We start from the raw sequence: 24,802 nt of genomic DNA, 5'->3' as shown, positions 1-24,802 counted from the left end.
ATTTTATTAATACACCAATTCATTTTTACTTTAGTATTTCTCAATTATTATGTATTCTATTTCTAAGCTTTAAACCCATCACTGTATTTCAATTTCCTATTAATTGAATTTGGCAATATATTAGGTTTCATTGCTGAAGAAAATTTGGACCACAGAGAGGTTCAACTATCGCAGTGGAGGAACACTGGTGTGGGATGTTATTGATGGGGGGCACATGAGTGAGGGGGAGTTCTCCAGGGCATGTATATAGGGGACATAAAAATGTTCTGATACATGTTGGATATTTTTATAGAAGTTACAGTTACAAACATCAACAGAGGGAGTACTGAGTTCCTACCCAGGGGAGCTCTGTCACATTCCCCAATGGAACAGCAACAATCCCCTAAGTGTAACAGCAAAGACCAACAAGGAAGGATGGTCCAATAATGAGCCCTTTATACTGATGACTATGCTTATGAACCTGTGTGCCTGAAATATGAACTGGCTTAGAGCTGCAGGGTACCTAAGAGTTACCTCATGAAAGCCTCGATGCTGCATAAATGTGGCCACTCTCTAAGCCAAACTCAGCATGTAAATGCATTACCTTCCCCCCAGCATGGGACATGACTCCTGGGGATGAGCCTCCCTGGCCCCGAGGGATTACAACCAATCACTAACTGCTGATGCAACTAGAAAGAGACCTTGAATAAAAGGGTCAACTCAGACCAGCAGAATATCTCAGCCCAAATGTATGATCCAGTGTTAAAAATGACTTTTTGACCTTGAATAAAAGGAGGAATTGGCAAACACAAATGAGTTTATATGGCTAAGAGTCTTCAAAAACGAGTTGGGAGGTCATCAGAGGGGTCACACTTATGCACACCTCAGCAGGACCCCAGAGAGAGCCAAAGTAGATGCAACCCTAGGTGCTGGTTCTCCTGAAGGCTATGGAGATCCACAGGGTATATGGTCATGGCAGATTGATTTGGAGTTCTGTGCCATGTCAGAGGGCCCTACTTTGGACTTTGTGCTCCTGAGTGTGATAGAGCTGGACTCAGATGTGACCTTCCTACACATGCCTCTTCTGTCACTTTTACTGAAACTGTGGTTGGTGCTAGGGATGGTGCATGCTTAGGGGTCTGGACTGCCCATGTGCCAGCTGGGCCTTGAGCCTCAGTAGAGTTGGGACTCCTACTCTTTGTTTCTTTGGACTTACCCAGGCCAGCTAACAGAGAGATGAAGATGGTAAACACCACACCAGGGAATCAAAAGTGCCAACAACTGCAACCAGAGGAATTGCATTCATCATTCATGGAACCTAAGCCCCCTTTTGATCTAGAGGTGGAATGGACATCACCATCCCAGGGTCCACAGGATGGAGGAATAAAATATGGATTAGAGTGGGCTTACTGACATTTTACTATAAAACTATTGTGACTAGTAATAGAAGAAATTGTAGCATTGAGGTGGAGAATGAGACCACGGTAGTTGCTGAGGGCAGGGAGAGGGAAGAAGGGATGTGATGTGGGGGCATTTTGGGGACTTTGAGTTGTCCTAAATGATACTGCAGGATCAGATGCTGAACTTTATATATCCTGCCATAACCTTCTGAATGTATGGGAGGAGAGTGTGAACTACATGTAAACTATTATGTATGTGGTGTAGCAGTGCTCCAAAATGTGCTCAACAAAGTGCGATGAGTGTGCCACAATGATGGAGGAGGTTGTTGGTGTGGGAGGAGTGGGGTGCAGGAGTCGGGGGTATACGGGAACCTCATATTTTTTAATGTAACTTTATTTTGTGTGATGTATATATCTTCAAAAATATATAATTTACAAAAATGATGGGGTGGGGTGGGGAGTGGGGTATATGGGAACTTCATGTTTTTTAAAATATTTTTTAATGTAGTGTTCTTTGTAATCTATTAACTTTAATTAAAAAAGTGTAAAAATAAATAAAACAAAATGGATCAAGGACGTAAATATAAAAGAGACAACTATAAAGCTCCCAGAAGAAAATGTTGAGAAACATCTTTAAGATCTTGTGGTAGGGAAACGGACTTTGGCCCAGTGGTTAGGGCGTCCATCTACCACATGGGAGGTCCGCGGTTCAAACCCTGGGCCTCCTTGACCCGTGTGGAGCTGGCCACGTGCAGTGCTGATGCCACTGCGCGCAAGGAGTGCCCTGCCACGCAAGGGTGTCCCCCGCATGGGGGAGGCCCACGCGCAAGGAGTGCGGCCGTGAGGAAAGCCGCCCAGCATGAAAAGAAAGAGCAGCCTGCCCAGGAATGGCGCCGCCCACACTTCCCGTGCTGCGGACCACAACAGAAGCGGACAAAGAAACAAGACACAGCAAATAGACACCAAGAACAAACCAGGGGAGGGGGGAATCAAATAAATAAATAAATCTTTAAAAAAAAAAAAAGATCTTGTGGTAGGTAATATTTTCTTAATCTTATACCGATAGCACAAACAATGAAAGAGAAAATTGATAAATGGGACCTCCTCAAAATTAAACACTTTGTCCTTATAGGACTTTGTCAAAAGGGTGAAAAGGCAGCTGAATCAATGGGGGTAAATATTTGGCAATCACATATCTGATAAGGGTTTAATATCCATGTTATATAGAGGTCATACAACTCAACAATAAAAAGTCAAACTGCCTGATTAAAAAATGGGCAAAAGAGTTCAAAAGACAATTGTCCAAAGAAGAAATACAAATGGTGAAGAAACACATGAAAAATGTTCAACATCACTAGCAATTAGGGAAATGCAAATCAAAACTACGAGATATTATTTCACACCTGCTAGACTGGCCACTAGTAAAAGTTGGAAAAGTGTAAGTGTTGGAGGTAGGAACACTTATTCACTGTTGGTTAGAATGTAGAATGGTACAGCCACTGTGGAGGACAGTTGGGCAGTTTCTAAGGATGTCGAATATAGACTTACCATGTGACCTGGATATACCATTACTAGGTATATAGCCAGAAGAACTGAGAGCAGTGTAACGAACAGACTTCTGCACACCCATCATTATTCACGATTGTTAAAAGCTGGAAACAACCCAGGTATCCATCAACTGATGAATGGGTAAACCAATTGTGGTGTATTCTCCCAATGGAATAGTATGCAACCATAAGAAGAAATGTGGAAACATGACAACATGGATGAACCTGGAGGACATTATGTTGAGTGAAGCAAGCCAGATACAAAAGAACAAATACTGTTTGATTGTGCTATTATGAACTGAACATATACTGTAAAATTATGGAGTGACGCCTTCTCCCAGGGGTTCCAGGCACCCTCTGCCTGCCCCTTCTCCCCCAGCAGCTGGGATCCTAGGCCCTCCCTTCAACAACACGTGCTCGCACCCGGAGCCCCTGCACGCCGGCTTTGCGCTCCCTCCCTCAGCAAACACTTCAGCCATGTCCCCCCGGGAAGCTGCGTGGAGGAGAAAGGCCCCAAAGGACCAGCCGGCCCCGCGGGGCGGCCCCACCACCGACTCCACGAGGCCCAGCGCCGCTGGCATCCGACTCCACGGTGTGGGCACTGCTGGTCCCGGGGCCTGAGGCTCCTGGTCTGATAAGGGCTGAGCGCGGGGCTCCCCTCCTCCGCGCACAGGGCACTTCCCCGCAGCCAGAGCAGGTGGTGATCGCAGTGCTGAGCTCGGGGATGTGAAAGAAGAGCCCGTGCCCCGTCACTGCACCCCCAGCCCAGAGCCAGCTCCAGGCCGGGGGACTCAGAGGGACCCCGGCCCCCCTCCCTGCCGGCTTGAACCGCGGCGTGGCCCCGCGGCCCTGTCAGCGCCTGGCCCTGGCCCGGGGGCGCTGAGCAGTTGGGTCCCCACAGCTCCGCCTCCAAGCCAGGAGAGTCGCGGCTGGACCCCCGGGTCGGGGGCTGCGCCAGCCCGGGCGGGGCTTTCTCTCCAGGAGAAAGGGCCCCTCAGGACAGACGGGGGCTCCCAGAGCCCCTCCCGCTCCCCCAGCCGGCTTTCCCTCCGACCCCTCCAGAGGCAGCCCCAAGGGAGAGTCTGGAGACCCTCGGAGCCCGCGGCTGGCCCCGCCTCCCCCACTGCCTGCTGCAGGCCCTCGGCGCTGGCCCCTCCTGCAGGGCCTCGGTTTCCCCCTGGAGCTGGTCAGGGGAGGACCGCCTCCTGCTGGGCGAGGAGAGGGAGGCGTCCTCAGCCTGCGAGCACCCTCTGGGTTCCACTTGCGTTCCCCGCAGGATTGACAGTAACAGGACCAGAGAGATGCCTGAGCCCAGCCTCTGCCTCCAGGCTCTGCTCCCAGGCCGGGGTGGGGAGAGCAGGTGGGGGGCGAGGGAGTGCCGGGTCCTCATCCGCCAGCACCCAGACCCTTCTGGTAACATGCTATTAAGCAAAAACGCAGCGATTTTGAGAGTCCTAGAGGCCCCCTGTGAGGGTCTGGGGGAAAGGGGCGCCTCTTTAGCCCCCTCCCACCCCGCACAGATCCTGTGACTCCCCCTTGCAGTTGTGAGCAGCCCCGCAGTGCTGCAGGTCACAAAGTGGCACGTCAGCCTCATGGCCGTCGTAATAACCTGGCCCCGGGGCGGCGGAAGGGGGCGAGCAGGCAGTTGCGGCTGGTTCCCAGAGCCAGTCGCTGTCTTGCTTGGCGCGCTCCGTGGGTGCGTGGCGAGGTCGTGCGTGTCTAGGCTAGAGGCGCGGGCCGGCGGCCGCTGAGCACGCGCAGAGGCGGAGGTAGCGCTTGGAAGAGACTTTGGTGGACTTGCTGGGCCTGACTCCAGGCTTCCAGAGATACCAGACGGATGGGGAGCCGCGCTCCCCGGGCGCCCGGGCCAGCGCCCTTATGGCTGCTGCTGCTGCTCCTGCAGCTGCAGGTGTTGAGCGTGGGGGGCAGACCCCATCACGTTCGGAGCGGGAGGGGCACGTGGCTCCAGAATACAGGGGATTTGGGAACCTGCCAGCCCTCCTTGGATCTCTATTTCGTCCTGGACAAGTAAGTTGCTGGGGGCGCCTGGTGCACTGGGGGTGGGGGTGGGGGGCGGGGAGGGTTGTTGGAGCAGGTCCAGGCTCCACAGGGAGGTTCTGCCTGGGTCCAGGGCCTGGGGAGCCCCTGTTTTGTGGGCGCTGCGGGAGGCCCAGGGGTCAGTCGCAAGAGAGGTGGCTCTGGGAACGCCTCGTTTCCCGAGGCAGAAGGATGCTCCAGGCTTTTGTGTCCAGATACTTTTCCTTTGGAGGTTTCTACTGAGAAATAGACTAAGATGCAAGGCAACCAAGACGTTCATTTGGCCTCAATGGCAATTCGGGGAGCAGAGATTCAGGGAGCACCCCAAGTAGTGTTGTGTTGTGGCATCTCCAAGCAAGAGATTTCAAAGAAAAAGACGAGCACAAAAGTTGACTGTGGCTGGAGGATGGTTGGGGTTATGTTAGGAGTTAGCTGAGTCCTTTCATTGCGCTTTGCTTTTTGGTGTGGGGATGCCCCTGAGATTTTGAGGAGCCTGTGCCTGAGGCTTTGCAGACTCGAGTGGTTTGTGACACCTGAGACCTGCCTAAGAGTCACCTCCCGCGTGGCCTCCTGACTCCATTTGAAATCTCTTGGCTGTCAAACTGTTTTCTTTTAGTTCTTTATAAGGAAGGGAACATAAGCCACCACAATGTTTCTGAAGCTTCTGTCCCTTCTTTTAAGTGGCCTTCAAGTGGGCTGATCTTTAGTCTATAAGACTTCTGGCTTTACAGGGTCCCAAAGAAGCAGGTTCGTGGCTTTCTTTGGGTATTTTAAGTGTCGCTGGTGCTTGGAAAATCCTTTGCTTTGCTTCTTCTGGTGGCTTTGCTTCCTTCTTCACAGTCACTTTCAGGAGCAGCTGGCGGGTCTGCTTGTGGCCTTGGCCCCTGGGCAGTGGCTCACATGCCTCCTGGCCCCTGTGAGGTTGTCCTTCCAAAGAAGGAAAGGGAGGTGCAGGGTCAGCCTTGGAGAGATTGTCTTGCTTCTACCTTCAGCTCCTCCTGTTGGGTTGACAGTGAACTTTGCATTCATTGAAGAGTAATGGAAGTGCAACCAATGGTAATTCTGCTGGAGCACTTTACGGTTTCACCGTGGTTGTCTTCTTTCATCCTCCAAACAGCCCTGGAATGGAGAGGAGCAAACGGGGGTGTCCATCCAAGTCTGGGTGGGAGGGGTGAGGCCCCAGGGGTGAGTGAGGGACCCAGGAGCAAGTGATGGAGGCAGATCTTGGAAGAGAATCCCTTCCTCTGCCTAGTGGGGGGACTTCTGACACACCCTGGACAGGTCTCGCCTGGTTGACGCCCCCTTGGAGAGTGGATCAGGGTTGGAGGACGGCTGGATCTGGAGGGGATGACAGCCTCTCTAGTTTAGTCTTTCTGGAAAGGGCAGTGAGGCCAGAGGGCCCCCCGCTGCTGGGCAGCCATCCTACTGCTCTCCCAGGCTCTGCTGTTTGGCCCAGTGGGGGCACAGCCCAGCCAGGGTTGGAGGAGGAGCTTGGCACCAGGGGTGTGTGAAATCACATTAACTGAGCACTTACTACATGATAAGCAACGTACTAGACACTTTAGTCCCTGACAACTGAGGGAGTGTGTTCGATTCCCCTCTTTTAGGATGAGGCGACTAAGGCTTGGAGGGGCTAAGTGGGTTGGTCAAGGCCACATAAACCTAGTTTGCATTTATATTTCCTTACTGGCTAATGATGTAGGTGCTCTTTTCATATGCTTATTTTTCATTTGTGCATCTTCTTTGGTATGTTCAAGTTTTTGCCTTTTGTTTGACTGAGTTTTTTATGCTTCTGTTGTTGCATTGCAAAAATTTCTGTATATTTTAGACATTAAACCCTTATTAGTCTATGATCTGCCGCTATTCTCCCATTTTGTAAAATATTTTCAGTTTTCTTAATACTGCCTTAATGAATTAGTTTTAATTGTCATGAAATGGAACTTACATATTGTTTCTTTTGTTGTTCATACTTTGGCATCATATCTATGACTCCATAGCCAAATAGTATATCATAAAGATTGTTTTCTTCAAAGAGCTTTGCATTTTTAGCCATTATAATTAGGACCTTCATCCAATTTGAGTCAATTTTTGTATATGATATGAGGTAGGAGTCGAGCCTCATTCCTTTGCAAGGGGATATCCAGGTTTTAATGATGTCATTTGTTAGAATCTAATCTTTCACATATGTGTGTTACTGACAATTTTGTACAAAATCAATTGTCCATATATGTTTGGGCTTATTTCTGTACTTTCAATTCTATTCCAGTGGTCCAACGATGCATTATCTTTAGGCCAGTTCCACACTGTTTTGATTACTGTAACTTTGTAGTGTATTTTGAAATTGGAAAACGGTATGCTTTCAACCTAATTCTTCTCTTTCAAAATTGTTTTGTTATCTGAGGTTCCTTGCAGTTCTATGTGAATTTGAGGATCAGCTTTTCCATTTCTGCAAAAATGGCTGCTGTAATTTGACAGTGATTGTGTTGGATCTACAGATTCTATTGGGCAGAATTGACATTTTGGCAATATTAACTCTTTCAATCCATGGATATGGGATTTGTCATGCCACACATTTATGCCTTCTTTAATATCTTTCAATTCTCTTTTGAAATTTTCACTATAAAAGATTTTACATCCTTGCTTAAATTTATTCCTAGATATATTATTCATTTATATGCTGTCATAACTGGAATTGTTTTCCTATTTTTGTGTTTAGATTGTGCATTGTTAGTATATAGAAACATAATTGATCTTTAATGTGTTAAACTTGTACCCAGTTGCTTTGCTGAATTTGTTAATTCTAGTAGTTTTCTTATGGATTCCCTTGGCTTTTCTATTTAAAAGACAACATCATTTGCAAAATAGATAGTTCAATTTCTTGATTCCAATTTGGATACAGTTTATTTCTTCTTCCTTCTTAATTGTTCTGGCTAGGACTTCTAGTACAATATTGAATATTGAATAGCATGATTAAAATGGGCATCCTTATCTTGTTTCTGATTTTAAGGGGAAAGATTTCAGTTTTCATCATTGAGCAAGATGTTAGATGTGAGTTTTTCTTTTTTCTTTTTTGTCTTTATTTTTTTTGTTACATTAAAAAAATATGAGGCCCCATATAACCCCCACCCCCTCACCCCACTCCTCCCCCATAACAACAACCTCCTCCATCATCATGAGACATTCATTGCACTTGGTGAATACATCTCTGAACACCACTGCACCTCATGGTCAATGATCCACACCATAGCCCACACTCTCCCACAGTCCACCCAGTGGGCCATGGGAGGACAAACAATGTCCGGTAACTGTCCTTGCAGCACCACCCAGGACAACTCCAAGTACCGAAAACACCCTACATCACATCTCTTCCTCCCCCTCCCTACCCCCAGCAGACACCATGGCCACTTTCTCCACACCAATGCCACATTTTCTTCGATTACTCATCACAATAGTTCATGAATAGAATATCAGTAATTCCACTCTAATCCATACTCTATCCCTCCATCCTGTGGACCTTAGAATGGTTGTTTCCACTCCACATCTATATCAAGAGGGGGCTTAGATTCCACAGGCATGCTGGATGCAATTCTCCTGCTTTCAGTTGTAGGCACTCTTGGCTCCCTGGTGTGGTGGTTGACCTTCTTCACCTTGTTGGCTGAGTGGGGTAAGTCCAATAAACCAGAGTGTAGGATTTGCAAGTCTGCTGAGGCTCACGGCCTGGCTATCACATGGTCAGTCCAGAGATTCAGGTCCCCTGGGTATACATTAAACCCCAGCACCAACTACAGTTCTGGTAAAAGTAACAGGAGAGACTTGTGGACAAAGATCACATCTGAGTCCAGCTCCATCACACGGAAACACAAACTCCAAAGTAGGGCCAACTGACATGGCACTGAACTCCATCTGCCATGACCATAGAACCTGTGGGTGTCTGTAGCCCTGAGAAGAACCAGTACCTGGGATTGTATCTACTTTATCTGTCTCTGGGACTCTGCTGAGGTGTGTGGAAGGGCAACCCCTCTGATAACCTCCTGGCTCTTTTTGGAGACTCATAGCCATATGAACTCATTTGTCCTTTCCATTTCCCCCTTTTATTCAGGTCAAAAAGCATTTTTAACTCCTGGTATTATATGTAGACTGAGATATTCTGCTGGTCCGAGTTGGCCCTTTTATTTAAGGTCATTTTCTAGTAATTGACCTTTATCATAAAGAAAAAGTTCCCTTCTAATCCTAGAATTCTAAGTGTTTTAATCAAGAAAGGGTGCTGGTTTTTTTCCAAGTGTGTTTTCTGCATCCATTTAGATGATCATGTGTTTTTGTTTCCTTCATTCTATTCATGGATTGATTTTCATATATTGAACCAGTCTTGAATTTTGGGATATATACCACTTGGTCATGGGTACAATCTTTTGTCACATGCTGTTGGATTCAGTTTGCTAGCATTTTGTTCAAGTTTTTGGCATCAGTATTCACAAGGGAACTTGCTCTGTAATTTTCTTTCCTTATTAGCCTTTGGTATCCAGGTAATGCTGGCCTTATAGAATGAATTATAAAGTGTTCCTTCTTTTTGAATGCTTTGGAAGGATCAGAGAAGGATTGGTGTTATTTTGTACTTGAAGTATTGGTAGAATTAACTATTGAAACCATCTATTCCTGGACCTTTGGTGAATGGTTCTGTTTATTCAGTGTCTTTATTTGTTATAGATTTGTACAGATTTTCTCTTTCTTCTTGAGTCAGTTTAGGTAGTTGATGTATTTTTAAGACTTTTTCTAATTGACCTTGGCCCTCTAATTTGTTGGTATAAAATTGTTTAGAGTACTCTTTTATAATTCTTTTTATTTCTATAAAGTCAGTAATGACATCACTATTTTATTTTGATTTTAGTTATTTGTATATTTTTTCTTTGACACTGTAGGTAAAATACAGTCCTTTTTGTCCAATTATCATAAACCCAAGTTTATTTCCATTGATTGTCTCAAATGGTTTTCCATTCTCCATTTCATTAATCTGTGGTCTAATATAGAAATTATTTCCTTCCTTCTGGTAACACTGAATTTATTTTGCTCTCACTGGTTCATCAGAATGTGAAGTCAAGTTATTGATTTGAGATTTTTCTCTTCTTTTTCATATAGGAATTCATTGCTATAAATTTCCTTTTCAGCACTGCATTCATTCTATCCCATGAATTTTGGTATGTTGGCTTTAAAAAAATATTTCTAAGTATTTTCTCTTTTTTTCTACCTTTTTAATTTAAAAAAAATGTTACATTAAAGGAATATGAAGTCTCCATATATCCCCTACTCCCCTCACCCTACTCCTCCCACATCAACAACTTCTTTCATCATCGTGGCACATTCATTGCATTTGGTGAATACATCTTGCAGCACTGCTGCACCACATGGATAATGGTTTACACTGTAGTTTACACTCTCCCCCACTCCACCCCGTGGGCCATGGCAGGACATGCAATGTCCAGCATCTGTCCCTGCAGTTCCACCCAGGACAACTCCAAGTCCTGAAAATGCCCCCACATCAGATCTCTTCTTAATTTCCTCTGTGATTTCTTCTTCAACCCACTGGTTTTGAAGAGTTTGTAGTTTAATTTCCACATATTTATAATTTTTCCAGTGATCCTTCTGTTATTGATTTCTAGCTTCATTCCATTGTGCTCCAAGAAGTTACTTTGTATGATTTTCATTTTTTAAAATTTACAAGTCTTATGCCCTAACATATGGTCTTCCTATGGAATGATCCATGTGCACTTGAAGGATGTATGTGTTCTGTGTCGTTGGGTAAATTGCCCTATATATGTCTCTTAGTTCTAGGTGGTTTATGGTGCTATTTCAATTTTCTATTTCTATGCTGATTTTCTGTCTCAATGTTTTATCTACTATGGTAAATGGTGTGTTGAAACTATTATTATAGAACTGTCTATTTCTCCTTTCAGCTCTTTCTACTTTTTCTTCATGTATTTGGGGCCCTGTTGTTACATGCATATATGTTTTATAATTGTTATATCTTCTATTTTAATTGACTCTTTTAGCAATATATAATAACCATCTTTGTTTCTTGTAAGAGTGTTTGCTTACCATATATTTTTTCAGATATGAAAGATATCAGATATCCATCTTAGCTCTCTTTTGGTTATAATTTGCTTGGGACATTCTTTTTCATTTTTTCACTTTCAACCTATTTGTGTCTTTGGAATAAAAATGAGTCTCTTGTAAGTGCATATAGTTGGATCATGCTTCTTTATTCTTTCTGCCAATCTCTACCTTTATATTTGAGTGTTTAATTCATTTAGACTAAGGTATTTATTTAAAAGGCAAGACTTCTAGCATTTTGCTACTTGCTTTTTGTATGTCTCATCCATTTTTATCCCTCCTTTGCTCCATTATTATCTACCTTTTTTTGCTAAGGTGATCCTTTATCATGACCCATTTTAAATCACTTCTCATTTCCATTTGTGTAGATAATTTGGACATTTTTGTGATTAACATATGGATCACATTTGACATAATAGATCTATTATAGTTTATTTTCAATAGTTTACACATAACCTTTTCCTATTTCTCTCCTTCCCTATGTTACATTTATTGAAAGGTTCTTCTTACATGTGTGCTCTATAATGTATCACTATGGTTGACTTTATGCATTTGAACTTTAAGCCATATAATAAATAAAAGATGGTTTTACAAATGACACATGCAGTAATATTGACATTTACATTTAGCCATATATGTACCTAAACCACAGGTCTTTATTTTTCAAACAGCTTGGAGTTGATGTCTAGTGTTCTTTCCTTTCAATATGAAGGAGTTCCTTTAACATTTTTATAAGGCATGTCTATTTGTAATGAACTTCCTCAGTTTGTGTTTATTTGGAAATATCACAGTTTCTCCCTCATATTTGAGGAGAAATTTTGTAGATATATTATTTTCCTTTGACAGTCATTTTTTTCTTTCAACTCTTCAAATCTTTCACGCCATTGCCTTCTGTCTTCCATATATTTGAATTAACAACCAAATGTTAATCTTCCTAAGCATCCCTTTTACAAGATGTATCACTTCATTCCTGCTGTTTTCAAGATTCTCTTTTTATCTCTGGGCTTTGCCATTTCCACTAAAATGTGTCTTAATGTAGATCTCTTTGAATTTATCTATCATGAAGTTGATTGAGCTTATTGGATTAGTTTATTTCTATCTTTCATCATATTTGTGACATTTTTGGCAATTATCTCTTTTAGAATTCTTTCTTCCACTTTTTCTCTTCTACCTCTGGGATTCCTATGACATATGAATTGGTACACTTGATATTGTCCTACCATTTCCTTATACTCTCTTCACTTTTTCATTCTTTTTTCTTTCTGCTTCTCAACTTGCATAATTTCAATGGTCTTATCTTCTGGTTTGCTGATCCTTTCTTCTTGTTTCAGTCTGTCCATGCTATTGAATTTTCCTCATGTTAGAATAATTTTAGTTCAAGAATTTCTATTTGATTCCTCTTTATAATTCCTGTCTCATGATTGAAATAATAATTTTGTTAATATATTGTTTTCCTGGTTTCCTTTAGTTCATTTGTCCTGTTAAGAGAATTGATCTATGATCTTTGATTAGTAATCCAAGTGACTGGGATTCCTCTGTTAAAAGATTCTTTTGAATTCATTTTTTCCTGCAAATGAGTCATACTTTCCTCTCTCCTTGCATTTTTGTAATTTTTGGTTGAGAATTGGACATTTTGAGTTTCGAGTATTGTGGTCACTCTGCAGGCTAGCTATTGCCTTCCTCAGTCTTCCAGATCAAATAAAAGACAAAAAAGTGAGGGGGTAGAATAATAAGGAAAAAAACATACCCTCACCCCTTCCAAAAATGTCTGCCACCCCTTAATTCTCTAAGTAGATGCCAGTGGAAAGCTGGAAGCTATTGTTGCCAGGAAAGCCAAAATCAAGGCTTGTGTCTCTGCAGGTCCTTCATGACCCATCCACCAGAAAATACACACAAAAAGAGAAATGAAACTGTGTTAGTCAGGGTTCTCTAGAGAAACAAAATCAATAGTAGATATCTGTCAATAGTATGCGATTTTATAAGAGTCTCTTATGTCACCGTGGGGTTGCACACGTCCAGGTTCCACAGGCAGGCTGCAAAGCATGGCTCTGATGAACATCCAATGAAGGTCCTTGATGAGTTTCTGGGAGATGTTGGCTGTCCAAAGACGAGATGGGAAATTCTCTCTGAGTGCTGAATCACTTCCCCTTTTAAGGAATTCAACTGATTAGATAAAGTGTCACTCCTTGCTGACAGAAATCTCCCTGACTGATGTAGATGTAATCAGCTATCTATGCAGTAAAATCAGTGGTGACTAAAGCCTATAAATGCCCTTTTACTACAGTTAGCCCAGTGCTTGGTTGACCAAACAACTGGGTACGATTACCTGGCTGAGTTGACACATTAGTCTAACCATCACAGATACCGACCAAATATAAAGATGCTTGGATCTTTACCAGAACCCCCTTCTGCTGAGTGGGCCCAGACTGAACTTAGCATGTGTGCTGGTGTCTCAGGATTTCCCAAACTGACCTTGACCTCCAGCCAGACTTTTAGAAATGATGTTTCCTCTGCCCACAGTGACTACAGCCAGCTACTCCTAGAATCTATGACATATTGCCATAGCTGTGCCACCTCCACTGCCAGCACTGCAGGTCTCATGGTTTCTAGTCTTCATTACAAAAACTGAATTATTGGCAGTCTTTCCTTACATCCTGAACTCCCATCATTGTTCTGAATGTCTGATCTGGTTTTGGGGTTACCCCCTAGTTAATTACACTCTCTTTTTCTAGCTCATTTTTTTTGAGGTGGAGGGAAGATTCTTTAATACTTCCTATTTTACTATTTTGCTCCTAATAGCTCTCATTTGGCTTCTTAAAAGAGGGGAGGAAGCACAGGTACCTCTAGGTATCCTTGGAGGGCAGGGGACAGGGTGAGCAACTCAAGTTGCCTATGGCCCAGATCAGACCCTAGGATTGATGATGCTCTACATGGTCCCTTTCTCAAACTCAGTCTATACAATTGCCAGTCCACGATGCTACTGGATTATGAAAATGGAGTATATGCTGAGCTTGCCAAAGAAATCACCCTTGTATACACATTGCATATCCTCAAGGTGGCATGTGGCCAGAGGTGGGTGCAGAAGTCTTATCAGGACCACAGTGGACTTCTTAACCCCAGGGAACTAATGTGCCCTCTTTCCTGAGCTCGGCGCACATTCACGTGGGGGTTGGAGAAGATGATGGGGAGGATATAGGTTGGTGGAGAATATGGTAATTGGCCACATTCCAAACCCATATTGAAAGCAGAGGCCATGAAATTTTTGACAGTTTGAGTGGGGAAGGTGAGTTGTGGCCTGGACTGGGGTAAGTGTAAGGAGGAAGTGAACGCCCCTGACTGAGTGTCTGACAACACTGTGGGTAAATGGCATTACCCTTACTTTGTAGAGAATGAGAGGAGGAGGCTCATGGACTGAAAGTGATCTGTTGACACTTCTAGAAGGAAGACCTGGAGACAGAATAGAAACTCTGGAGTGTGCAACTCCAGGACCCAGTCCTAAACCAATGGCTGGGGTCCCTGGGAGCTGCTGATGTGGTCTTGGAGGCAAAAATAATCTGTTAGGGAAGCGGCTGTGGCTCAATCAGTTGGGCTCCCGTCTACCATATGGTGGTAGGCTTGTGAAGGCAGGCTCGCCTGCACACCGTGGAGAGCCAACCCAGCAAGGTGACGCAACTAAAAGGGAGACAAGTAAAATCATAGAGGAGTGTGCAGCAAATGGACACAGAGTGCAGACAAAAAGCAAGCCACAAAGGGGGGGCAATAAATATAAATAAATGTACAGACACACAGAAGAAAGCACAGTGAATGGACACAGAAAGCAGACAACAAACAAGCTGCAAGGGGTGGGGGGAATTTAAAAAAAAATCTGTTAGCTGTGTGGAGGGTCTCTGGTTATCACTCCCATTCAGGGACACCCAGGATTTGGGGACCAGGTGTTTACACTGGATGGACTTGGAAAATGTGGGTGAGCCCCTACTGTGTGCCCACTTCCTTGACTGGGGCACCTCTGAGTCCTAGGGAAGGAACTCCATGCTGAGGGCAAAGCCTGTGCAGAGATCCAGAGAAAGCAGATGTCAGGTGGTCTAGGAGCTTAAAGAAGGAAGGGGAGAAAGGAAGAGGAAGAGGAGAGGACAGGCCAGATGGCAGGGACCTGGGGCCATGAATAAGGTTTGCTCTTCATCTCAAGGGCATTTGGGGGTCACTGAAAGGAGGCCTTCATCAGAAGTGTGGTGGGTCAGACTTGTGTTTTCAAAAGAGCCTTTGGCATCTGTGGAGAGAATGGATATGAAGGAGGAAGGATGGAAGCAAGGACTGAAGTGCAAACGAGAAGTTAGCCCAGACTTCTGCTCCCATGGCTCTGCCCCTGCAGTCATTTTTTCTTGATTTTGTCCCATCTCTGACCCTTTGTGCCAAGGCTGGCAGTGCCTGTACTCAGAAAATTCTCAAAATTCTTGTCAGTTTTGCATGCAGTTCAAGAGTGCCCATGCTACCAGACAAAAGGATTTCCCACAGATCCTTCCTGGATAAATGCATTTCCAAGCCTGACTTCCTCTGAAGTGGCTGGTTGGATCCATGAGTCATACACCTCATCTTTGCAAATTTCAGTTCAACCAAAGCCTCCTGAGGGACCGTGTTCTTGGGAGCTCCCTTCCTCCAATCTTGGGGAGGGCCCTAATAGAGCTGTTTCCGTGCCTAATCAGAATATGTTGTCTTGATTGGCTGAGAACTTTCCAAAGCATCAATAGCTGGTTCCTTTTAGACTTGTTTTCCCTCCCTCAATTTGCTAAAAATAGCAAGGAGATACCAGGCAGCATTTTCCACACTTACCTTGGAAATTTCCTAGCTAAACATCCAAGAGCTCACTTACAAGTTTTGTCTTCCATCCAGCTTAGCTACACAATTTCACCAAGTTCATTGCTACATAATAAGGATTTGCCTTTCTTCCAGTTTCCAAGAACACATTCATCATTTCCTCCTAAGGCCTCACCAGAAGCACTTTTGATGTCCATATTTCTATAAACATTATGTTCATTGCAATACAAGTATTCTCTAAGTTGATAAGAAGCTTTCTCTACACCTTTCAGTTATTTCTGAACCCTCACCAGAAACATTTGTTTGCCAATTTCTCTTTTTTTATTAGAACAGTTGTAGGCTTACAGAAAAATCATGCAAGAAAAAGAATTCAAATATACCATCCTATTATTAATACCTTACATTAGTGTTTTACATTGGTTACAATTCATGAAAGGACATTTTATAATTGTATTATTAACTGTAGTCCATAGTTTACAATTTGGTTCTCTGCCTGAGTTGTACAGTCCTAAGTTTTCTTTAAAAAATTTAATCTAGTAACATATTTACAACCTGACATTTCCCCTTTACCCACATTCATAATGTAATTCAGGGCTATGAATCAGTGTTGCTAATTACATTCACAATGCAGTGCAACCATCGCCACCATTCCTTACCAAAACTTTAGGATCAAACCAAATAGAAATTGTATACAATTTACTTTTAATATACACATTTCTACCACTCGTCTCTTCAAAGTAATCTAGGCTTTTTTTTTTTAATCAAGTGCTTCACATTCTTCCAACCCTCACCCATTATCCAATTCTAAAGCCACTTCCATATGTTTAGATAATTTTAAAAGCAGCACCCCACTCCCAGTACCAAAATCTGTCTTGGTTTGCCGACACTGTTGAGGCACACAATGAGTTAGCTTAGAACAGCCTTTTATTGGCTCACAGGTTTCAAAGTCCCACACTAAGGCCCAATCAAGGACATGCTCTTCCCAAAGTCTCCAGTATTTGCTGATGGCGTGCTGCAGTCCCTGAGGGTCCCTGCCTGACTTTCTGCTCTGGGGGCTGTGAGCCAGGGCCCCACACTGACATTCCTCCTCAGTCTCCAGCCCCACCTCCATCAGGCTGGATGGCAACACCTGGAGGAATGAGCCCAGTGCCTCGACCCTGTGAAGAAGGAAGGAATGTTCCTTCTCAGTTGCAGCTTTATCCTTCCAGGTTTCGACCAGAACGAGGCAGGCCCACTCTTGATTCTTTTCGCAGAAAAGGAAAGGCTCAGGTTGAGTGAGGAAGCCCTCGCCTGGGTCTCTGCTGGGTTGACTGTGCCTGTCCTCAGCTGTTGGCCAAGATCCCTGCAGCTGGGATAGCCTCTGCATTTCCAGGGCCCACGCCGAAGCCCCCTGGTGGGGGGATAGCCCCACAGGCAAGGGAGGTGGGAAGGGACGTCCGGGGCTGCCCCCACCCCCCTCCGCTCTCTGTAGCACCACAGTACCCACCCACACCCTTTGTCTGCCCATGACATGGCTCTTTTCTGGCAGCACACAAGCCTCAGAGCACATGCCAGGTGTCCCGACCTGGGTTCCAGGCCAGGCTCTGTGGGATGTGAGCCAGGCCCGCCCCTCTCCATGCTTGGGGATCTCAAGGTCAGGATGTAAAATCCCTTGGTTCTTTCTTAACCAGCTCTCTGTGCAGCCTCCCCATGAGTGCTTTGGATTTGGACTGTCCTGTCACTTCTTCATCTCTGGGGTTTGCAGCCAAATTTGGGGGGGGATTTAACTGAAGGAAGGCCAAAGGATTTCAGCTGGTTAATTCTTTCTTGGACCTGGTGCGGCGGCTTGCTCGGTCAGTAGAGGTGGGGTCTGGCTGCGGACGAGGGGTCAGTCCAGCTCTGGACGAGGGGTCGATCCAGCTCTGGACGAGGGGTTGGTCCCGCTTGGGACGAGGGGTCGATCTGGCAGCAGACGAGAGATCGGTCTCACAAGGGGTTGCGCGGTTTGGCTGACGGGGTCACCCGGCGAAGCCAGCGACGAAGGGGTCGCCCAGAGAAGCAGGCGACAAACTGGGGACAAGGGAGGCCAGGCCCTTGTCGGGGGCTCTCAGGACTGGAGGGCGCATGGCAGAAGAACTACCGCGGAGACAAGGTAAACAGGCAAGTCCACTTTATTGAGGGAGAGGCAACAGTTTTATAAGGGCTGGGGAAGGCTGATTGGTCGAAGCCATGCCCTGTTCTGATTGGTTGCCAGCGAAAGGTCAGTGGGCGGTACTGGATGGGGGAGGGGTGGTGATTAGGGATTGGCTGTTGCTGTTGCTGGGGGAAGGGGCAGGGTTTAGGGATTGGTGGCTGCTGTTGCTGGGGTAGAGGGCAGACTTGAGTTTCCCGCCCACGCCTGGCTGTTGCTGCTGTCGGGGGAAGGGAAAAGGGCAGATTGGATTTTTCCGCCCACGCCTGGCTGTTGCTGCTGTCGGGGGAGGGGAAAAGGGCAGACTGGAATTTTCCGCCCTGCGCCTGCGCAGGGAGAAAGAAGAAGAAGGGTGCCGCCCCACAAGGCATCGTTGGCACCATCCAGGAGGAGGGGCAGCCGCGGAAGCATGGCGGCCGAGAAGGGGAGACCCGAGGGCACTCTGCGCCCATGCCGAGCTCCCTTCAGGGGTGGCGGTGAGTCCGACCAGCCACCCTATTATGGGGGCAGTGGCTTGGCCTGCCGCGGCCGCTCCCCCGCCAGGCCACACTTCAGCCCGAGGGGTGACCGCAACCTGGAGTAGATGGTTGAGGAGCGGCTTCTGATAGGCTGATGACAGATCTAGAACCTGTCCTAAATTCTCTTCCAAAGGGGAGAGGTCCTGCCTGTCCTGCTCCTCTCCTGGGCATCTCCGAGTGTCCCTTCATCTCCCTTTGGCCTGTGACATGCAGTTGGTCCATCTTTTCTTTGAGGCTTCACACAGCTTGCCTCAGGGGGCTGCAGCCTGGAACCCCCAGTTCACACCAGGCCTGAGCCAGTGTCACAGCAGAGATCTAGCCAACGGCCCGAGGCAGTGAGCCTGGAGTCTTCCAACAAAATTCTTTCAACCCATGAAATAGGCTGCCGCACAGCTTCCCTACAGCCTTGGCTGTGACTTGTACCCCCTTCCTCAGCATCTTTGAGATCCTGGTGTACTGCTGGATTAAGTCAGTTTCCAGGAACTGACCTTAGGAAGGCAGCAGATGCACAAGGATGAACAGAGACAGACAAGGCAGCAGTTACTCTGTGCTCTCCCTTTCAGAGGGCCATCCAGGTTCTCTTGTTTTCACCTTCTCAGGACCCCTCACAAGGCCACAAGGAGGTGCCTGTGGCTGATGTGCAGGTGTGGAATAAAGGGCATTCCAGGGTAAAGGCTGGATGGGATGCCTGGTCCCACCTGCCTGCCTCCTGTCCTTTCCTCTGACACTCCTGCCATCCACCACTTCCTGCTGGGAGTTGTCATCTCACTGCCCAAGAAGCATCAGCCTGCTCCGGACAGTCCTAGTAGCCAAATGTTGGGGCCTCTCCCCAAGATGCTTGAGACCTAGCAGCTCACTGGATGCCCTTGCAGGCCAATGGCCCCATGTGGCTTTTGTGGTCTGACCTCAGTATATTCAGGCAGTGGGAAGATCAGGAGGAAGGTACAGGCTTGATGCTGAAACATATTTTTTCCACCCTGTCTTGTTTGCTGCTTGGTTTCAGGATTCACAGCTCACAGAGTGGTTAGTGACCTCACAGGTCATCAGGCTCAATCTCCACCTGGGGATAGAACTGCACTGCTAATCTACCTCCACTCACACATGTCCAGTGCCCAGGGACACATTCTTTACGGAGACACTGTGAAGATAACTCTGAATTTTAGGTCAGGTTTCCTTGCATGGACCAACATTTTCATACCCTGCAGGAATGGCCCCATCTAAACTGAAAATTAACCTCCCATCTCCTGACCTCCAATCCTACCTTCCAGAAGCAGCCACTTGCAAAACCTCTTCTTTTGTGAGCATGTTGCACATTATTCTGATAACATGGTTGTACTGAGTACAGTTTCTTATTAAAGTTTACATATTATCTCTTGAACTCTTCCATTTTCCTAACAGAGTTAAATAATTTCAGACTAAGTATTTATTGCTTACTTTGCAATTACAATATATTGTTTATAGCTGAGCTATTTATTATGGTGTTTAGTTTTTAATGATTTGTTATGTTTATTTTTTATCTTGTTACTTCAGGGATCTTTTAGTTTCCCATGCTTTCTGATTATGTAGAAGCTTCCCTCTTATATAACTAGCTTCCCGATTTTTTCATAGATATTCTCTTAATTCTCTGAGACTATGAATTGCAGAATTTTTACATTTTATCCTGCTCACCGATTCTTCTGAATTTTTCTGGTTTTTGCTGTAGGTACTGATATTTTGGTCACAAATTTTAAGAGCTGAGGTGTTCCTCGAGTGTCTGACCATCTTTGTCCATTCTCATCTAAAAGGGGGGCACAAAAACACTATCATGGCTCATTGTGCCAGAAGCTTTTTGCTATTCCACACTGTGTCCTTCTCCAGTCTTTGGGTATCCCGTGACTCATTCTACTGGCCATAAGCCTTTGCTTTCTTTCTGTAGCCTAGAACCTCCTTCAAAATCATCTCAAACTGGGAACTTTCCTAGATGGTGTGTGTGAGTTGATGACTCTTGCTTCCTATAAATATTCTTGTAATTGTAATTCTTTGGAAGGCCCTTTTCAGTCAGGGCAAGAAGAGAAGAGTAGAGAGAAGTGTTAGCATTAGCTAGGAAAAGGAGGGGCCTTGTACTTTTTCCTGTGGGCTGAGAAGGGTAAAGTCTGTACTGTGAGTGCCTTTTCAGAAGCTAGAGCTTTGCAGTCCAGAAGTTGTCCAATGCTAGAGAAGACCCAGAGTGCCTGCACCTCCTGCAAAAGGCAGAGCAGGTGCTTTGTGATTGGAGACAGGTTCTTATCCATGCTAGCCCCAGAAAGTGTGGCCAACGACTTGACCTGCCTGACCCTCAGTTATCCCATCTGTGAAATGGTAGTAACACCGGTCATCAGGTTGTCCTGGAATTGGAAGTCATGCATAAAAAGTGCCTGGGATATAAATACCCCATAAATGATAGTCCTGATATCTTTAGAACCATCTGTCCTTAGTTTCCTCATTGTCTGCTGGCAGTTTTACTTATTTAAAATTTTTTTTAAAAAAGATAAATAGATCACACAACTCTTATGTTAAAAAATGCAAGTTCCCATATACCCCACTCCCCACTCCCCACCCCCCACCCCCACTCCTCCCACATCAACATCCTCTTTTATCAGTAAGGCACATTCATTGTATTTGGTGAATACACCCTGGAGCGCTGCTCTGCTGACCGTTTTAGACACAGCCTAGAGGAGGCAGTAAAGAGGGAGGGGAGGAGAAGGTTGCTCTTGCGTGTATAGCAATGTCTGTAAACAGGACATGGAGATTTGTTTTAGTTTCCTCATTGCTAAAGCAAATACCATACAGTGGGTTGGATTAAACACAAAGCCAGCTAACAGGGAGGTGAAGAAGGTCAACCACCACACCAGGGAGCCAAGAGTGCCTACAACTGCAAACAGGAGAACTGCATCCATCATCCAAGTGGAAGCTAAGCCCCCTCTTGATACAGAGGTGGAGTGGACATAACCATCCCAGGGTCCACAGGATGGAGGAGTGGAGTATGGATTAGAGGAGACTTGCTGATGCTCTATTCTGGAATTGTGATTAGTGATGGAAGTAAATGTGGCATTGAGGTGGAGAAAGTGGCCATGGTGGCTGCTGGGGGTGGGGAGTGGGAAGAAGAGATGTGATGTGGGGGCATTTTCAGGACTTGGAACTGTCCTGGGTGATACTGTAGGGACAGTTACTGGACATTGTGTGTCCTCCCATGGCCCACTGGGTGGACTGGGGGAGAGTATGGTCTTAAATGTGGACCATTGACCATGTGGTGCAGCAGTGCTCAGAGATGTGTTCATCGAGTGCAGTGAGTGTCCCATGATGTTGGAGGAGGTTGTTGTTGTAGGAGGAGTGGGGTAAGGGGGTGGGGAGTATATGGGGACCTCATATTTTTTAATGTAACATTGAAAAATAAAGACAAAAATTTATTGGCTCATGGTTTTGATGTTAGAGAGGTCCAAGCCAAGATGATGCTTTCTTCCCGAAGACTGGCCTCCCAGGGCAGGCTGTTTAGGTCTTTCGTCCTGAGCCCCTACATCATGATGCAATGCACATGGCAGCCTCTCCTGGTCTCCCCCTTCTCTTCTAGGCTCTGTTGACTTTTACCTTCCAGCTGCTCCCTTTCTGGCTTTTTCTCTGTGACCTTACCTATAAGGTCTTCAGTAACAGGATTAGGACCCATTCTGGACCACATACTACTGAGGCAACCTCATCAAAGTCCTTATCCTCAAGGGTTCATACCCAGAGTAATGGATTTAGTTTCAGAACATGTTTTTTTTATGGGATACAGAGCTCCAAACTGCCCAAAGTTACATTAATTGCTGGAAGGGAAAGGAAGGGCCTCCCTGTGGGTTGGTCCCTCTGATGCATGCAATAGGGGGGACTTGAGTGGTCACAGATCCAGGGAGAGAGCCAGCAGGGAATAAGGAGGCCTGGGGCCAGCCTTGCCCCCATGACTTACCTCTGCAGGCCCTCAGACTGCAGGGCTGCAAGGAACCCAGGCACCTACCACTTCCTTCCATAACCTGAGTCATGCCCAGCTCCACAAAGCTGTACACAACAGATCTGTGGATGTGCAATGACCTTGAACCCAGGGGAGATACGTAGATATGAGCAGCTTCTCACCTGGCCAAAAGGGGCTCTGAGCCTCAGCCTCCTCCAACCACCTCTCTTCTTCCAGGCACTGAACACAACCTGGAGAAGCTTCTCCATTTACTCAGAGGGAGAAAGAGCCTGAAAGTGTGGGCAGGAGGGCCTGTGGCTTTCCCTGCTGGTCAGCACCTGATGGGCTCAGCCAGCCAATCCATCACCCCCATCCTGGCCCTCTCGGCTCCTCCAGTGTCCACACCTCCATCTGCCTGGGGCTGACTTGGCTTCAGCACTGGAAGGTCCTGGTCCAGGAAGCTCCTCTGACTTGGGCAAACAGGCTGGGGGCGCCCCTGCCCTGCTCACCAGATGTGCCATGGGGCCTGAGGGCTGCTGCTCTCCAAGGCTGTGTCCGGGAGGGAGGCGCCTGTTAGAGAGGCTGCTGGAATTGGGGGACAGGTAGAAACTCTGCTTGCCCAACAGGGCACCTCGTCCCCCTGACCCATGCCCTCTTGTCCTCAGGTCGACGTTTGTGGGGAAAAGCTGGAGGAGCATAAACAGATTTGTTGCTGACATCTCCAATAAATTAAAGAAGTATGGCTTCTCCGAGCTGCGGGCCCCTTGGGCTGTGGGAGCTCGGCCCCGGCCAGGCAGAGCACACATTCCTTGGAGCCTCCAGGGGCCTGCATGTCCCTTGGGTGGGAGCCCTGAGCCCAGGGCTCTGAACAAGAGCAGAGGACAGATGGAGAGATGCCAGTGGACGCCCCCTATGGTGGCCAAGGGGTGGTGCCAAGGGGAGGGAGCTCAGTAAAATCCATCCATGGCCAGGACAGGGAGGTGGGGACCAGCTCCCCAGAGAGGGCTAATTGTTGGAGGAGGGGCGATGGGGGAGGGGAAATGGGGGAGGGGAAGGAGGGACAGAGCTGCAAGAATATCACAGTAGAAGGGAGACGCCTCAGAGATGCGAGTGCAGGTCTTGATGTCACTGCAGGTGTGTGCAGGTGTGCGCAGGTGTGCACAGTTGTGCGCAGGTGTGCACATGCGTCTTCTGGGGTGTTGGGCTCTAGGGGTGGGCAGAATGCCATCCTGGCACCCGCTCTTGCGTGAAGCCTCCAAGTCCTTCACTCAAGTTGTCGGCACTGCCTGGTGGGGAGTGGGCCCAGACGTGAGACGCGGTGGGGAGGGGACGGCTGGGCGGGGACCCGGCCTGGCTGCCTGGGCGTGCGGCTTCCAGCTGTGAGTGGCCTCTCACGAGTGGGTGCTTCCTCGCAGCCCGAAAATGCGGATCGCCTTCATCACGTTCGACTCTCAGGCCTACGTGTCCATGGACCTCACGTCAGACGAGTAAGACCCCCGGATGTCCTCAGTGGACCCAGAGGCCCCACAGGGCAGTGAGGAGCAAGCCCCAGTGTCAGGCTGGCCCTCACCCAGGACCTGGGTTCCTCGGGGACGCCTGGCACCTGGCACTGCCTCCCCCATTGTTCTCTCCTCACCCCTTGCCCTGTCTCCCTTGTCCCGAGCACCCGCTGGCAGCACGTCCCTTCATCAGAGTCTCTGAAGAGTCCAGGGACCCAGGGGGGCTGGTGGAGACTCGTGCATGTTCTGTCTCAGCCCTGCTTGTGCTGTGAGCCCAGCTCTGTGCCTGCTCATCCCCCTCTAGATTTGGGGGGGCAGGGTCCGAACCAGGCGGGACGATGGGGGCAGTCAGGGTGCTGGAGCAAAGGGTCTGGGGAAGCCAGAGTGGGTCAAAAAGAGGAGCCCAAGGGCAGGGTCCCGCAGGCATGGGACAGGCACAGGTGGGGGCATGCGGTGGCCTGAATGGGGTCACAAAGCCTGGAAGTGGGGCTGGTGAAGTGCCTGGTGGCCGCAGGGTCCAGGCACTTGGGGACGCCAGTGCTGGGGTCCCATCCCGAGTGGGGAGCCAAAGGAGCCTTGGGTACATGTCAGCCTGGGGGTGGTGCCTGGGGTTGGAGCAGAGCAGGCTGCCCGCACCTTGGAGGGAAGCCAGGGCAGCAGGGGAGGCAGGAGGCAGCACCTGAGGGGGGTGCCGGGGGGGCCAGGCCTCCCCATGGTGCTCCAGGAGGAGCTGCAAGGGCTGATGCTCTGGGCAGGGGTGAGAGCATGGAGGGGGAGTGGGTGTCATGTGGGTTT

At 47.2% G+C, this 24,802-nt stretch overlaps 1 protein-coding gene across 1 annotated transcript in view; it reads left to right on the top strand.

Moving 5' to 3' along the window:
* The first annotated feature begins 4,763 nt into the window (after nucleotides 1-4,763).
* LOC131278909 (anthrax toxin receptor-like) overlaps nucleotides 4,764-24,802 on the top strand; it is a 68,642-nt gene continuing 48,603 nt past the window's right edge. Inside the window, exons 1-3 of the mRNA XM_058299549.1 lie at nucleotides 4,764-4,954; nucleotides 23,174-23,245; nucleotides 23,924-23,995. Of these exons, the coding sequence (XP_058155532.1) occupies nucleotides 4,764-4,954; nucleotides 23,174-23,245; nucleotides 23,924-23,995 (335 nt within the window). The remainder of the gene's footprint in view (nucleotides 4,955-23,173; nucleotides 23,246-23,923; nucleotides 23,996-24,802) is intronic.

The sequence above is a fragment of the Dasypus novemcinctus genome, chromosome 6 (genome assembly GCF_030445035.2).
Source record: "Dasypus novemcinctus isolate mDasNov1 chromosome 6, mDasNov1.1.hap2, whole genome shotgun sequence".
NCBI classification, from domain to species: Eukaryota; Metazoa; Chordata; class Mammalia; order Cingulata; family Dasypodidae; genus Dasypus; species Dasypus novemcinctus.
This window is presented reverse-complemented; position numbering and strand designations above follow the sequence as displayed.